This window comes from Aquarana catesbeiana, linkage group LG07 (assembly GCF_042186555.1).
Source record: "Aquarana catesbeiana isolate 2022-GZ linkage group LG07, ASM4218655v1, whole genome shotgun sequence".
NCBI classification, from domain to species: Eukaryota; Metazoa; Chordata; class Amphibia; order Anura; family Ranidae; genus Aquarana; species Aquarana catesbeiana.
The window spans coordinates 193,665,882-193,682,200 of record NC_133330.1 but is presented as its reverse complement, the minus strand read 5'-3'; the positions used below and the strand labels follow the sequence as shown (position 1 = coordinate 193,682,200).

The following is a 16,319-nucleotide window of genomic DNA, read 5'->3' as shown; positions in this document are numbered from 1 at the left end:
CTCGGGTACTCTGATGGGCTGGTGACGGGTACTCTGATGGGCTGGTGACGGGTACTCTGATGGGCTGGTGACGGGTACTCGGATGGGCTGGTGACGGGTACTCTGATGGGCTGGTGACGGGTATTCTGATGGGCTGGTGACGGGTATTCTGATGGGCTGGTGACGGGTACTCTGATGGGCTGGTGACGGGTACTCTGATGGGCTGGTGACAGGTACTCGGATGGGCTGGTGACGGGTACTCGGGTACTCTGATGGGCTGGTGACGGGTACTCGAGTACTCTGATGGGCTGGTGACGGGTACTCGGGTACTCTGATGGGCTGGTGACGGGTACTCGGGTACTCTGATGGGCTGGTGACGGGTACTCGGATGGGCTGGTGACGGGTACTCTGATGGGCTGGTGACGGGTACTCGGATGGGCTGGTGACGGGTACTCGGATGGGCTGGTGACGGGTACTCGGATGGGCTGGTGACGGGTACTCGGATGGGCTGGTGACGGGTACTCGGATGGGCTGGTGACGGGTACTCGGATGGGCTGGTGACGGGTACTCTGATGGGCTGGTGACGGGTACTCTGATGGGCTGGTGACAGGTACTCTGATGGGCTGTTGACGGGTATTCTGATGGGCTGTTGACGGGTATTCTGATGGGCTGTTGACGGGTATTCTGATGGGCTGTTGACGGGTATTCTGATGGGCTGTTGACGGGTATTCTGATGGGCTGTTGACGGGTATTCTGATGGGCTGGTGACGGGTATTCTGATGGGCTGGTGACGGGTGCTCGGGTACTCTAATGGGTTGGTGACTGGTACTCTGATGGGCTGGTGACGGTTACTCTGATGGGCTGGTGACAGGTACTTGGGTACTCTGATGGGCTGGTGACAGGTACTCTGATGGGCTGGTGACAGGTACTCTGATGGGCTGGTGACAGGTACTCGGGTACTCTGATGGGCTGGTAACAGGTACTCGGGTACTCTGATGGGCTGGTAACAGGTACTCGGGTACTTTGATGGGCTGGTAACAGGTACTCGGGTACTTTGATGGGCTGGTGACAGGTACTCGGGTACTCTGATGGGCTGGTGACGGGTACTCTGATGGGCTGGTGACGGGTACTTGGGTACTCTGATGGGCTGGTGACGGGTACTCGGGTACTCTGATGGGCTGGTGACGGGTACTCTGATGGGCTGGTGACGGGTACTCTGATGGGCTGGTGACGGGTACTCTGATGGGCTGGTGACGGGTACTCGGCTACTTTGATGGCCTGGTGACAGGTACTCGGGCACTCTGATGGGCTGGTGACAGGTACTCGGGTACTCTGATGGCCTGGTGACAGGTACTCTTTATTACTGGGGGCAATCCGTGTGATTCGGTGTACACTGTGATTGGTAACTAGCTGTTACCACCATCGCCTCACACATGATCGGTGTGTGAGGAGGAGAACAGCTAGTTACCGCAATTTGTGTACATTCTATGACCGGCTGTGAGTTGGGCACAGCCGGTCACTGGCTTTTTACCTCGATGGGAATGGGCTGTGTCAGAGTGATGCGCCTTGTTCCCGATCACGCTCTTCTTGCCTACAGCGTAACACATATATGCGAGAGCAGGAAAGGTGGGCTTTAATACCCAGCTGCTGTACATTTGTGTCCACGGCAACCTGAGGTTGTGTGCACACTGACCGAACCATCACCAACCGCTTTCGGTCGCAGCTTCTGATTTTGTGAGCCAGCGCGACAGGCTCCTGGGCATGTAGCTGCTACAAGAACCAATCACAGCTGTCACATGATAGGGCAGCTGCACTACCTTTCAACATTAAAGCCCACATAAAGGGCCTGCTGGGAGGGCAATGTGAGGGGTTAATGAAAATGTGGATATTGTATTGTTTTTGAGTTTACTTTTTAGTGAATATGAACATTTCAGTAATAGTGATGCAAATATTGTGCACCATTAAAATCAAAACGAAGACCTTTTTTATATGTCCTTTTTGCTTTCAGAAAATATATTTTTAAAATATGTTTCAAGCTAATAATGTGCATTTTATCAAGTCTTTTGAAAAATGGCAAAAAATGGCCTTGCAGGAACAGGGATAAGGAATTGCAAAATTAGGTTTTCTTCAAGTTTGGTCACTGCTTCACAGAAAGGCAAGAATGGTCTGGAAGGTCAATTTTTACTGTTGTGCTATGGTAACTCTTGCCAGCACATGTTTCATGCGTTGCGATGCCATTCATTTTGAATGGCACTCCAGTGCATTGAGACAGTGGGCACGCGTCAGTGTGCCGCAGTGCACCAAAACACATTGAAGAATAGAGTTTTGTACGTGTCTGCTTTTGTGCATTGGCAGCCCATTGCATTCAATTGGCTACTTTATTGCAATGCCCATTAATGCAAGATATAACACATGTTTAACGCATTGCAAAATTGTAAATAGGTCCTAGATTAGAGTGTATGTAAATGCTAACAATTATTTTTTTGCTTTTTGTTCTTTTAATGTTCCATTGGATGAGTTTTGTTAAATATGTAGCTCCTGTTACCATAGAAAGCTAACCACTTACAAGAATTCTATCTGCCTGTGTTGCATTTTTATCAGTTACATTGTTCCCAGCTATTTCTGATGACTACACTGTGTTATAGAGAAGAGGAGAGGGCACATGTTTTCTAGTCCTAGGAAGACAACAGATACAGTACTATAAGGGAGCATTGTTACCCAAAAACAGAAAGTATATTACTGGCATGATCATCAGGTGAAAATAAAGGAGAAAAAATGCCTAAGAAAAAAATAAATGCAGCTATTACTGATGACAGTTGTTTAATTATCACATAGTCTCATAACTTTGTTAGTAGTATGCTTATTTTATAAGGCAAAATGTGCAATAATTCATAACAACCAGAAATCTTTTTTTTTTTCTAGCAGATAGAAAGTGAGATCTGTTTGCTTTCTATGAGTACTGCACTGCTGTTTTTAAAGTGCCATTGTATCCTAAAATTGAATATTACCATAACCTAACTTCAGAGTTCTGTGTTCATTTTCTAGCCGGATGGCAAACAAAAACAGCAGTTTGTCTGTCTCAACACTTTGGAGGATACACAGGCAATTCGCGCAGTAGCTTTCCACCCTAGTGGGTCACTGTATGCTGTTGGATCTAATGCCAAAACACTAAGAGTCTGTGCATATCCTGATGTCATTGATGCCAGCAGGTAAGAATGTGATGCATTAAGATGCAGTGCACAGTACTGGTTACAGGAACTGTTCTTTTACTAAATGTGGTGCTTCTCAGAAATCAGTCTTTTTTTTTTTTTTTTTTCTTTTTTTTTCCCCTTTAAAGTCCTCCAAATGGCCCTGCACAACCAGTCGTTCGATTCAAGAGAAACAAGCATCATAAAGGATCAATCTATTGTGTTGCATGGAGCCCCTGTGGGCAGCTGCTTGCTACAGGTTCTAATGACAAATATGTTAAAGTACTTCCATTTAATGCAGAGACCTGCAATGCAACTGGTAAGGTCACTTAAATTTTAGTAGTTATGTTTCAAAAAAATGTACTTGTGCAGTAAGTTATTGTTAGTCCGAAGTGCAGTAACCCATAGCAAGCAGATTTCTATTTACTGCCTCAGTTAACTGAAGGATGAATTCTAATTACTTGTTGTGGGTTGCTGGTCTTTCCCTATTAAAAGAAAGCTGTTATGAAAAAATGGAAGCTACTACTGATGATCTTTCCTATTGAAAATATAGTTTACTAGCTGTCATGCTAACCCTATGGCTTCAGTCCTTTTGGATTACTAATCTGGAACAAGTGTGCAAGTGTTTGGATTGGTATACCCATTTTTGGTTAATGGCTCCAAGTATTGAAACCAGAGAGTACCCATGATAGCCAAGCAATTGACATCTTTGAAAGGTATTCAGCACTGTTAGCCACTGTATTTTAGCTCATGACAGGTTTGCCTTATTTAAACCTGTTACTGTTGTGCAAACCGATGCCTTCCCAATTTATGCTATAATGTAGAACTAATAATAATGTATTATATATTAATGTATAACTAACTATATTGTGTGATATTCACAAAATATCAATCTGTGACCTCTGGTCCAAAGTGTACTGTATCATTGCCGGCTCTTTACTGTTTCCATAACTTTTCTGCTGGTTTGCTTCCTCAGGTCCAGACCTGGAATTCAGCATGCACGATGGTACAATCAGAGACTTGGCATTCATGGAAGGTCCAGAGAGTGGAGGTGCTATTCTGATCAGTGCAGGAGCTGGAGACTGTAATATCTACACCACAGACTGCCAGCGGGGACAGGGACTGCATGCGTTAAGTGGACATACAGGTATACATGACATTATTTTTAATTAATTGTTTGAGAGCCCTAGCTAAAAGAGAATTTGTACATTTTCTGCAGTCAAAGATTTGTTTGGAAATTATTCACTGATAAGCAGGGGACATGATTGTGTGATCTTTTTGCTCTAACAGGCAACAACCTGTTACAGTAAGGCCTCTTTTACACTTGTACGACTTTTCCTGCGACTTTGGACATTAGAGTCACATGAAAAGTCGCACCCCATGATTCCCAATGACAACCATTCATATCTGTGCGACTTCAAAGTATTCCCTGTACTACTTTGTTCTGACTTTGATGTGAGTTGGGGTCCATAGACCTAAAGTTTACACAGGCATTCCCTGAAATCGTGGCAAAATCGCTGTAAAATCGCACAACTTTCAAGTCGCGCCAGTGTGAAAGGGGCCTAACATAGTTCTCATTTTATTCCTTAGTTTGCTGTCAAATACCTGGTGATTCTGCCAGTCCCCCATCCCTCTTTTTGCAATCTGACCAGGCCAAGGACGGAATCAGATCACACAGCAATCATTTCCAGCTCAATCAATGCAGCATATGCTTGCTGGCATATTTTTTTTCCCCACAGAAATCATTTCATGTACAATTGCACAGGGATTTTCGAACCTGTTTAAATTTCAGCGTTCACGGTTTTAATGGTCACTACAGAAAACCTACTTAGGCCTGCTCCTAAATGATTTTTGCAGGTGATACTTGAACTGGGCTGTGTATGAATGAACTTTCTTTGATTAAGATTGTGGAAGGGTGAAACACATCAGGGGACGTGGCTTGGGAATAAGACAAGCTGAAGTCGTTTTCCCACACTTGGTAATTGGGCTGGCAACTGGTGTGCAGCTCCCTGTTCTTTTTGATACTCCTTTTCAGCAGTTTGGACAAGCCCTGTTGGATGCTGGCACCCAGCAGCATTGAAACCACCGGATTGTTGCATGTTTGTGCTTGGAGCGACGCTCTTCATTGTTAGGTTCACAGCCAAATTTGGTTGCTTCGTTAACAGACTTGATTAAAAACTATTTTTATATATTTTTTTTAATAGCAAACATGTCATGGTTACCTGCTCTGCGTAGTGTTTTTTTACAGAGCAGCCCCGATGCTCCTCTTCTCAGGTCCCCTGCTGGCACTCCTGGCTGCTTGCTATGGGGGCATTTGTGCGGGCGCGCTTCATTGACACACGAAGTGCTGCCTGTTCCTACCCCCCCACTCCCTTCTCACTGACTATGATTGACATTGTCTATGAGCATATGAGGGGGGAGAGAGCCACTGCTTTTTGTGCGCAGCACATGATCGAGATCAGGCTAAGGTAAGTATAATGAGGATGGGGGCTGGAGTAGGAGCTACACTCAGGCTTTTTTTTTTTTAACTTTAATGCAGAGAATGCATTGAGATGAAAAATCAGTCTTTAGAACCACTTTAACATTCTTTCTATGTTCAGCATGCTTCGTCAATAAATTTCCTTTAAACTAGTAGTTTTTGTTTCAGGGCATATTTTGGCACTTTACACTTGGAGTGGGTGGATGATTGCTTCTGGATCCCAGGACAAAACTGTGCGGTTCTGGGACTTGCGTGTACCAAGCTGTGTTCGAGTAATTGGAACTACATTCCATGGAACAGGTACAGTCATGTTTTTTTCAGTTCAGTTTTTGACAGAGAGGGGAAGATTTAAAATTAATTTTGGGTTTTCTTTCTGTTTGTGACTCCACTGGGAACATTTTCATTTGCTTTCTGTTCCTGTGACACCCATACAAAAGTTTGTGGGTGCAATTTTTACCAGGACAAGCACAGGCCGCAATAAAACCATTGTCAGAAGTCTAACCCTTCTATACTCTACAAAAAATGTGTTTTTGTCTGTGTCCCTGTAGTAGACTTTTCCACTCACTTCCTGTATTGGCAGGGAGGAGGAGGAAATCTCCCCATTAAGGACAGACTGCAGTAAAAACCTGACAGAGGTTCTAACCATTCTCTTCTCTTTACCTTAAAACAAAATAAAAAGTTTTGACTGGGGTTTGACTTTAACCGGTTCCCGACCGGCTCTTGTACATATGCGTCGGCAGAATGGCACGGCTGTGCAAAGTAACGTACCTGTACGTTACTTTGAATTTGCCGCTGTGTGCGCGCACGTGAGTCGGGTTGCGGGTCCCACGGACTCGATCGCCGTGGGCATACCCGCGATTGCCTCACGGAGAGGACGAATGGGGAGATGCCGTTGTAAACAGCATCTCCCCGTTCTGCCTAGTGACAGTGTCACTGGATCTCTGCTTCCTGTCATCGGAGCAGGGATCAGTGACGTCACATACACAGCCCATCCCTCCTACAGTTAGAATCACTCCCCTAGGACATACTTAACCCCTTCCCGCCCCCTAGTGGTTAACCCCTTCGCTGATTTCTGTATAAATGACAATGGTCCCAAAAATGTGTAAAAAATGTCCGACATGTCCTCCATAACCTCGCAGTCACAAAAAAAATCACTGATCGCCGCCATTACTAGTAAAAAAAAAAAATTATTAATAAAAATGCCATAAAACTATCCCCTATTTTGTAAACACTATAACTTTTGCGCAAACCAATCAATAAACGCTTATTGCGATTTTTTTTTTTTACCAAAAATATGTAGTAGAATACGTATCGGCCTAAACTGAGGAAAAAAAATATTTTTTATATATTTTTTGGGGATATTTATTATAGCAAAAAGTAAAAAATAATGCGTTTTTTTCAAAATTGCCACTCTTATTTTGTTTATAGCGCAAAAAATACAAATCGCAGAGGTGATCAAATACCACCAAAAGAAAGCTCTATTTGTGGGAAAAAAAGGATGTCAATTTTGTTTCGGAGCCACGTCGCACAACCGCGCAATTGTCAGTTAAAGCGACGCAGTGCCGAATCACAAAAAGTGCTCTGGTCAGGAAGGGGGTAAATTCTTCTGGGGCTGAAGCGGTTAAAATTCATGTAAGCCAATAAGCCGAACTGAAAGTAGTTCTCGGTTCCATCTACAGTGTCTATAAATGGCATGTGATATTTCCTAAACAAAATTCTAATCCTAAAATTATAATGTTTCATATGGATAGGAAGTTGCATGTAATCCAGCTAAGTAATCTGTTCCTGGTATATTCCGGGCTGAAGGGGAATCTGCGCACAAGCTGGTTGGTTCCTTCCAGGCAATAATGCTTCACACCATACGTAGGGGTCCCATTCCGATGGCATTGGAGGCTCAGGCCTTTGCAAGGCCACATAAAAAGTACCTGACCTATAGCCTCATTCAAAAGGTGTAGAATAAGTGCAAATACAGTCAGGTCCATAAATATTGGGACATCGACACAATTCTAATCTTTTTGGCTTTATACACCACCGCAATGGATTTGAAATGGAACGAATAAGAGGTGCTTTAACTGCAGATTTTCAGCTTTAATTTGAGGGTTTTTTATATCCAAATCAGGTGAACAATGTAGGAATTACAACAGTTTGTATATGTGCCTCCCACTTTTTAAGTGACCAAAAGTAATGGGAAAATTGGCTGCTCAGCTGTTCCATGGCCAGGTGTGTGTTATTCCCTCATTATCCCCTTTTGTTTTGTTTTTTCAGCCTAATGATGGCTTGCTTCACTGATAGTGACAGCTCATTGGATCTCATATTGAGAATTGACAGCAACAGATTCCAAATGCAAATAGCACACTTGAAATGAACTCTGGACCTTTTATCTGCTTCTAAGCAGATAAAAGGTCCAGAGTTCATTTCAAGTGTGCTATTTGCATTTGGAATCTTTTGCTGTCAATTCTCAATATGAGATCCAAAGAGCTGTCACTATCAGTGAAGCAAGCCATCATTAGGCTGAAAAAACAAAACAAACCCATCAGAGAGATAGCAAAAACATTAGGTGTGGCCAAATCAACATCCTTAAAAATAAAGAACGCACCGGTGAGCTCAGCAACACCAAAAGACCCGGAAGACCACGTAAAACAACTGTGTTGGATGACCAAAGAATTCTTTCCCTGGTGAAGAAAACACCCTTCACAACAGTTGGCCAGATCAAGAACACTCTCCAGGAGGTAGGTGTATGTGTGTCAAAGTCAACAATCAAGAGAAGACTTCACCAGAGTGAATACAGAGGGTTCACCACAAGATGTAAACCATTGGTGAGCCTCAAAAACAGGAGGGCCAGATTAGAGTTTGCCAAACAACATCTAAAAAAGCCTTCACAGTTCTGGAACAACATCCTATGAACAGATAAGACCAAGATCTACTTGTACCAGAGTGATGGGAAGAGAAAAGTATGGAGAAGGAAAGGAACTGCTCATGATCCAAAGCATACCACCTCATCAGTGAAGCATGGTGGTGGTAGTGTCATGGCGTGGGCATGTATGGTTGCCAATGGAACTGGTTCTCTTTTATTGATGATGTGACTGCTGACAAAAGCAGCAGGATGAATTCTGAAGTGTTTCTGGCAATATTATCTGCTCATATTCAGCAAAATGCTTCAGAACACATTGGACGGCACTTCACAGTGCAGATGGACAATGACCCGAAGCATACTGCGAAAGCAACCAAAGAGTTTTTTAAGGGAAAGAAGTGGAATGTTATACAAGTCAAAGTCAAACAAGTCAATCACCTGACCTGAATCCGATTGAGCATGTATTTCACTTGCTGAAGGGAAAATGCCCTAAGAACAAGCAGGAACTGAAGACAGTTGCAGTGGAGGCCTGGCAGAGTATCACCAGGGATGAAACCCAGCGTCTGTTTATGTCTATGCATTAGACTTCAGGCTGTAATTGACTGCAAAGGATTTGCAACCAAGTATTAAAAAGTGAAAGTTTGATGGATGATTGTTAATCTGTCGCATTACTTTTGGTCCCTTAAAAAGTGGGAGGCACATATACAAACTGTTGTAATTCCTACACCATTCACCTGATTTGGATGTAAATACCCTCAAATTAAACCTGAAAGTCTGCATGTTGTTCGTTTCATTTTAAATCCATTGTGGTGGTGTATAGAGCTAAAAAGATTAGAATTGTGTCGATGTCCCAATATTTATGGACCTGACTGTACATCCAGAAGTCAGATGGGTATACTGATTATAGTCCTATTTGGTTAAATGGCACCTACACTGAACTGGCCAAATGGAAATCTGGAGCCCCGTAGAAAACATATGGGGTCACACACCTTAAGCAAATATTTTGGAATGGGGTGCTCCGGACCTTCACAGCTTTACAGACGGAAAATAGTCTGCCGTCGTCAATGCACTTTTACTATCTACAACTCCAGCATGCAGTTACAGCGCAGAGTAGGTCTCTGGAGTGGAATCTGTCCCTGGCCCCAGTGTTTAGTCTCATTAGGGCTGCTGACTCATCTAAAGGTTTTATTTCACAATGCTATGCCATACTATTGCAATCCTATTTGAGGCAGCATCCCCTGAAAGTATGGGGAAAAATGGGAGAGAGATGTGGGCCAATGGCGGTGGGCATTTGCTCACTGAATGTATCACGACGACTTACTCAGCTGTACATACTATTGCGAGTATACTACACACCTTATAGACTCCAGATGATGAATTTGCAATCTGAGTCCACATGCACACGTAAACGTGATCATGGTAACCTTATTCATCTCTTGTGGCGGTGCCCCATATTGCACACATATTGGGCCAGAGTGGTGAATACTGTCAATTCAATATTGAAAGTGTCTTTACCTTTAGACCCGAGTGCATGTCTGCTGAGAGTATTAGAAGAATATGTTTGGGTTACACGTACTAGAGAGGCCATTTATAGAGTTATTTTCCAGGCCAGAAAGCTGATTATGGTTCATTGGAAATCGGAAGACCGCCCCAATGACAAGGGAATGAATTCAAAATATTGGGCAGGTATTACAAATGGAGAAACTTGTATATCAACATAGGGGAAGTACACTTAAAGCGGAGTTCCGCTTTAAAAAAATAAAAAAAAATAAAAGTCAGCAGCTACAAATACTGCAGCTGCTGACTTTTAATAATCTGACACAGTGACTAGCCGCGCAATCATCTGGGACCTGTGACGTGTCCCAGATGATTGCCTAGAGGGAGGGGGGAGAGGTGATCTCCCTTCCTGCGCCGAGGGAAGTGACGTCAGGAGCCCAGGCACTGAAGGAGGCAGATTTTGAGGGACCACATAGCAACAGACATAACAAGGTAAGTAAAAAAAATTTTTTTCTAATTTTTTTTTTTTTTTTTTTCATGCACGTTAATGAAATTTTTTTTTTTTTGGGTGGAACTCCACTTTAAATATGAGAGATTATGGGCACCGTGTTTGGATGCCCCGAGGATTGCCCCAGTGGATCTAATCTTGGGTAGACTTCTGGGACTTAATGCGGTTTGAGGAAAAGTCTATGCTATATGGATTTATTGCAATGTACTTTATTGTAAAACTGAAACTGGCTGTATACCAATCTTCTTTGATAAAACCTTTTTGTTGGGGTAAAAAAAAGTAGTCTGTTCCTAAGTAACTCATGCAACTCAAGTGTTTCTCTCGTTGGCTTAGCCAACTATGTAATGAATTAGCGGTCATGTTGTTTTTGGCAGGGAGTGCTGTGGCCTCTGTGGCTGTGGACCCTAGTGGAAGACTGCTTGCCACAGGACAAGAGGACTCAAGCTGTATGCTGTATGATATCAGAGGAGGTCGTATGGTGCAAAGTTATCACCCCCATTCAAGTGATGTTCGCTCTGTTCGCTTCTCTCCTGGAGCTCACTATTTGCTTACTGGTTCTTATGATATGAAAATTAAAGTGACAGATTTACAAGGTAGGTGCAGGTGTCTTTATTATAATAATGTTTTTGTTGCAGCAGTCTGATGCTTGTGTTCAGCTTCCTATTTGTTATTGGGTAATAATGTAAGTTTGATATGCATGTTTACTGATGAATATACCCAATGTTAGATATTCTGTACATAACAAAACGATGAACTTTGGTACCCTGTATTTTTCATAGGTGACTCTTTAAAAGCCCTTACAGGCCATCACTTTAGAGTTAACTGAATATTGGCCCCAGAATTATTGCTCTCACTCTGGTGTGCATGGCAATATGTAACATGTAGCACAGGCGATCTTTTTATATGTAGGCACCTCTGACAGGTGTGTTTCCGTGTGTGTGCGTATGTGGGGTCAGGATGAGCTAGTGTTTTTTTGGGGGGGCGGTTCTCAGTGCTTCGGTGTAACTTTAATTTTTTCATGCTTTTTTTTTTTTTTTTTTTTTTACTACACTTTTTTTTTATATCACATGTGGGGGTGGGGTAGGGATAAAGGGCCACCGTTCCAGCGGTCAGGCAGCTTGTGGAGTGTGTGTAAAATCCTTACATACAGGGTGCTCTGGTCTGGTCACAAAATAGGCTCCCAGCAGCAGCTTCAGGGGAGAGGAGGGACAGTGGATAACGGATGCCCCATAGTAAGTCTATGGGTGACATCGCTGCATCACATAACCAGACCAGAGGGCCCTGAGAGGCAGTATAATCATCTTCCTGCTTTCTAAAGGCTAGTAAGAATAGGGTTTAGAAAGGGGGTGGGGGTAGGAGCAGATTTAAGCTTAGTAATAGCCTGAACTTCCACTTTAAACTTTTCAAATTAGGCCCTAAAATGCAACCACTCAAAATTTAGTCTTGGGTGGATGACCATCACATCACACCACAGGCTGCATACTTTACTGCCACATTTACCTAGAGCCCTTTATAAGATACTCAGACGCTTCCACCTGCCCTTTTGCGATGAGGATTTTGCTACTGAAAGGTCACTTTCTTGGACACTCTTACCCTGTACCCTACTCTGTGAGTACCCCAAAGCGGAATACCCACACTGATAGCAATAGTGGAAACCAGGTGCAAAGTAACCACAGCAAAAGGTCAGGCAAACATTCGCTCTACCAAAGGTCTGCAAAGCACTCAAACCACTCAAGGTGACTATGTTTACCTTGCATCAGAGTAGGACCTTATTTAACACTGTTCTCGATGTTCTTCAATTATAGTTCTATCTCAGGCATGCAATACGCAGCCGCCTTGACCAAAGGCAGATTTTTCTTCAACAATGTCACAATTCCTTGTGTTTCTGAGTCATTCAAACATTGTAAAAGCAAGAAAATCCACTTCCAGAAAGTTATACTATCATGGACATCCTTCTTTGCCTGTGAACATAGGCATTTCAGTCCCAGAGATTACATTGTCCCTCAACATTTTGGCCTTCCTACAATCAGGACTTGAGCAGAACGCAGCAATAAGTACTTTTAAAGAACAGGTTTCGACCTTGTCCGTTCTTTTCCAAAAACCCTGGTTTTGCTTTCTCTTTCAAAGACCTTTATTCAAGATGTTTCTTCAAGCAAACTACCCTTACAGCACCCTTTGCTTCCTTTTGGATCACAATTTGGTTCTCTGCTCTACAGAAAATAACCTTTGAACCCATCAGGGAACTCTCTTTGGATGATCTCTTTCACAAGGTAGCCTTCTTGGTGGCTATCGCACCTGTAAGATACAGTATCTCACAAAAGTGAGTACACCCCTCTACATTTTTTGTAAATATTTTATTATATCTTTTCATGTGAGACTATGAAATGTGAAGAAATTAAACTTTGCTACAATGTAAAGTAGTGAGTGTACAGCTTGTATACCAGTGTAAATTTGCTGTTCCCTTAAAGTGGAGGGCCACCCTAAAATAAAAAATAGCATGAAAAATCATAAAAAAATTAAACATTTGAAAAAAAACATTTTTTTTAAACTTACCTGAACCCTTGTTGCTAGGCAGTCTTCCTAATCTGCCTCTTCCTATTCCGCGGCGTGTCCTGCTCCTTGGTGAGCGGCCCCGTTGCCTTCTAGGAACTGAGTGTGTTCCCAGAAAACCACGGGGCCATTCACAGAGCACCACCTCGCGCGTGCGCAGTAGGAAACTGGCAGTGAAGCCGCAAGGCTCCACTGCCTGTTTCCCTTAGTTAGGATGGCGGTGCCGGGACCCGAGAGCCGAGGGAGACGGGTCATCCTCGGGCGGCTGACATCGCGGGCTCGCTGGACAGGTAAGTGTACTTATTTAAAGTCAGCAGCTACAGTGTTTGTAGCTGCTGACTTTTAAAAAAAAAAAAAATTTCCTGGCCGGAATCCCGCTTTAAAATAACTCACACACAGTCATTAATGTCTAAACCGCTGGCAACCAAAGTACACCCCTAATTGAAAATGTCCAAATTGGTCCCAAAGTGTCAATATTTTGTGTGGCCACCATTATTTTCCAGCACTGCTTTAACCCTCTTGGGCATGGAGTTCACCAGAGCTTCACAGGTTACCACTGAAGTCCTCTCCCAATCCTCCATGATGACATCACAGAGCTGGTGGATGTTAGAGACCTTGCGCTCCTGCACCTTCCGTTTGAGGATACCCCATAGATGCTCAATAGGGTTTAGGTCTGGAGACCTGCTTGGCCAGTCCATCACCTTTACCCTCAGCTTCTTTAGCAAGGCAGTGGTCGTCTTGGAGGTGTGTTTGGGGTCGTTATCCTGTTGGAATACTGCCCTGCTGCCCAGTCTCCAAAGAGAGGGGATCATGCTCTGCTTCAGTATGTCACAGTACATGTTGGCATTCATGGTTCCCTCAATGAACTGTAGCTCCCCAGTGCCAGCAGCACTCATGCAGCCCCAGACCATGACACTCCCACCACCATGCTTGACTGTAGGCAAGACACACTGTCTTTTGTACTCTTCACCTGGTTGCCGCCACACACACTTGACACCATCTGAACCAAATAAGTTTATCTTGGTCTCTTCAGACCACAGGACATGGTTCCAGTAATATGTCCTTAGTCTGCTTGTCTTTAGCAAACTGTTTGCGGGCTTTCTTGTACATCATCTTTAGAAGAGGCTTCCTTCTGGGGCGACAGCCATGCAGACCAATTTGATGCATTGTGCGTCATATGGTCTGATGGTCTGAGCACTGACAGACTGACCCCCATCCCTTCAACCTCTGCAGCAATGCTGGCAGCACTCATTCGTCTATTTCCCAAAGACAACCTCTGGATATGACGCTGAGCACGTGTACTCAACTTCTTTGGTCAACCATTGTGAGGCCTGTTCTGAGTGGAACCTGTCCTGTTAAACTGCTGTATGGTCTTGGCCACCGTGCTGGAGCTCAGTTTCAGGGTCTTGGCAATCTTCTTATAAGCCTAGGCCATCTTTATATAGAGCAACAATTATTTTTTTTTCATCTCCTATGAGAGTTCTTTGCCATGAGGTGCCATGTTGAACTTCCAGTGACCAGTGTGAGTGCGATAACACCAAATTTAACACACCTGCTCCCCATTCACACCCGAGACCTTGTAACACTAATGAGTCACATGACACCGGGGAGGGAAAATGGCTAATTGGGCCCAATTTGGACACTTAGGGGTGTACTCACTTTTGTTGCCAACGGTTTAGACATTATTGGCTGTGTGTTGAGTTATTTTGAGGGGACTGCAAATTTACAGTTGTACAAGCTGTACACTCACTACTTTACATTGTAGCAAAGTGTCATTTCTTCAGTGTTGTCACATAAAAAGATATAATTTGAATATTTACAAAAATGTGAGGGGTGTACTCAAATTTGTGAGATACTGTATGTCTTTGAGTTAGCGTCTCTCTTGTAATGAGTCATTCCTCATTGTTTACAAAGAAAAAAGTAGACTTGCACCCAAAAACCTTTGTCGGTTTGGCCTTCCACCTCGGTGAAGACATGGTCCTTCCTTTATTGTGCCCTACTCCAAAATATCAACAGGAGATTATGCAGATGGTCCAAAGCATCAGAGTCTACATCAAAGTCACAGCTTCCATCACGAAGATGGATTCCTTTTTCCACCTAGGTAGATAAGACAACTAATCTCAAAAACATGAATAATTAATAATGACAAAGACAAAGCATTTCCTGCACGAGCATGTGCTCGTGGTACCATTCAGAGTTTCCTGGGCATTCTGACATCAACTTTGTTGCCTAGCTTTGTAAGGCTGCTGCCCTAATCTTTTGTTCATGCTTTTTAAAATTGCACTAGAGGGGAACTAGCTAGGTTCTAAAGCAGGGACTGATAAATCTGCCCTGGAGTCTGCCTTTTTTAGGAAGTTCGAAGTGACCATACCTGTTTTCCTCTCCTCCTAGGTCCACTCTGTTTTTTTAAATTTGTATGAAGTTTTATACTAGCCCCAAGTTTTCCAATGAGATTGTACCTATACAGCAGTGTAGGCTTACATAAACAATCCATTCAGGTTGTGTCTGCGAGGCACTTGCAGATAGCTGTTGTAACAGAACATTATACAGACAGATTGTAATGTGAGTGGCTTTGATTTGCACACTGCATAGATTCAGGCTGGGTTTAAAGGGTACTTTGTCTGAGTGTGAGTAGGTGTGTTTTACATTTTATTTTCTCTTTCGTTCATTGATGAACACAGCTCCTTTAATTCTTGACCTTAGGGTTATCACGCCACCTTCAGGAGAGGACTAGGCAGAGCATGTAACACATGTAAAAACAGCAAGACTGCACAGCACCGCCCAGGGGGTGGTCCCTTTGGCTATAACCCCTCACCCTGCTTCCTGCAGCTCAGTAGGAGAAGGACCTGGCTCCCTGAGCGGACCGTTGGTCCTGGGATTTAAAAAAAAAATTTTCTACAATTTTTGATCCTGTGATCTACAATCAACAGCCGGCTGGGTGACAGGCTGTATAATATAGATCCTTGTGGTCTCCCCAGCCTGGCCATCGAGCGTGAGCAGACCCTAGCTACGCGATGGGTCGGCCACGACATGCCCCTTCTGCTCCAGGGGCGGCCGGTGAGCTATATGCTCAGGGGCACACATATGACCGGGCTACTGCTGTCCTTGTCACAGTGTGCTGTGGCCAACAGCCACCCCGTACTCCTCGGGTGATGGGTCTGTGGTGGAATGCTTCCAGCCATCCCAACAGGAAGGGTAAGTACGGCTCTCCCTGCCTCGGCAGGATAGAGCAGCTGGGCATTCCCTGGGAGGTCGACTAGAGGGTCT

General features: G+C 43.8%; 1 protein-coding gene across 1 annotated transcript in view; it reads left to right on the top strand.

Annotated features, from left to right (window-relative positions):
• Window positions 1-16,319, top strand: part of WDR47 (WD repeat domain 47) — a 271,732-nt gene that overhangs the window by 209,992 nt on the left and 45,421 nt on the right. Inside the window, exons 10-14 of the mRNA XM_073592940.1 lie at window positions 3,025-3,188; window positions 3,317-3,486; window positions 4,144-4,314; window positions 5,815-5,946; window positions 10,877-11,095. Coding sequence (XP_073449041.1) covers window positions 3,025-3,188; window positions 3,317-3,486; window positions 4,144-4,314; window positions 5,815-5,946; window positions 10,877-11,095 — 856 coding nt within the window. The remainder of the gene's footprint in view (window positions 1-3,024; window positions 3,189-3,316; window positions 3,487-4,143; window positions 4,315-5,814; window positions 5,947-10,876; window positions 11,096-16,319) is intronic.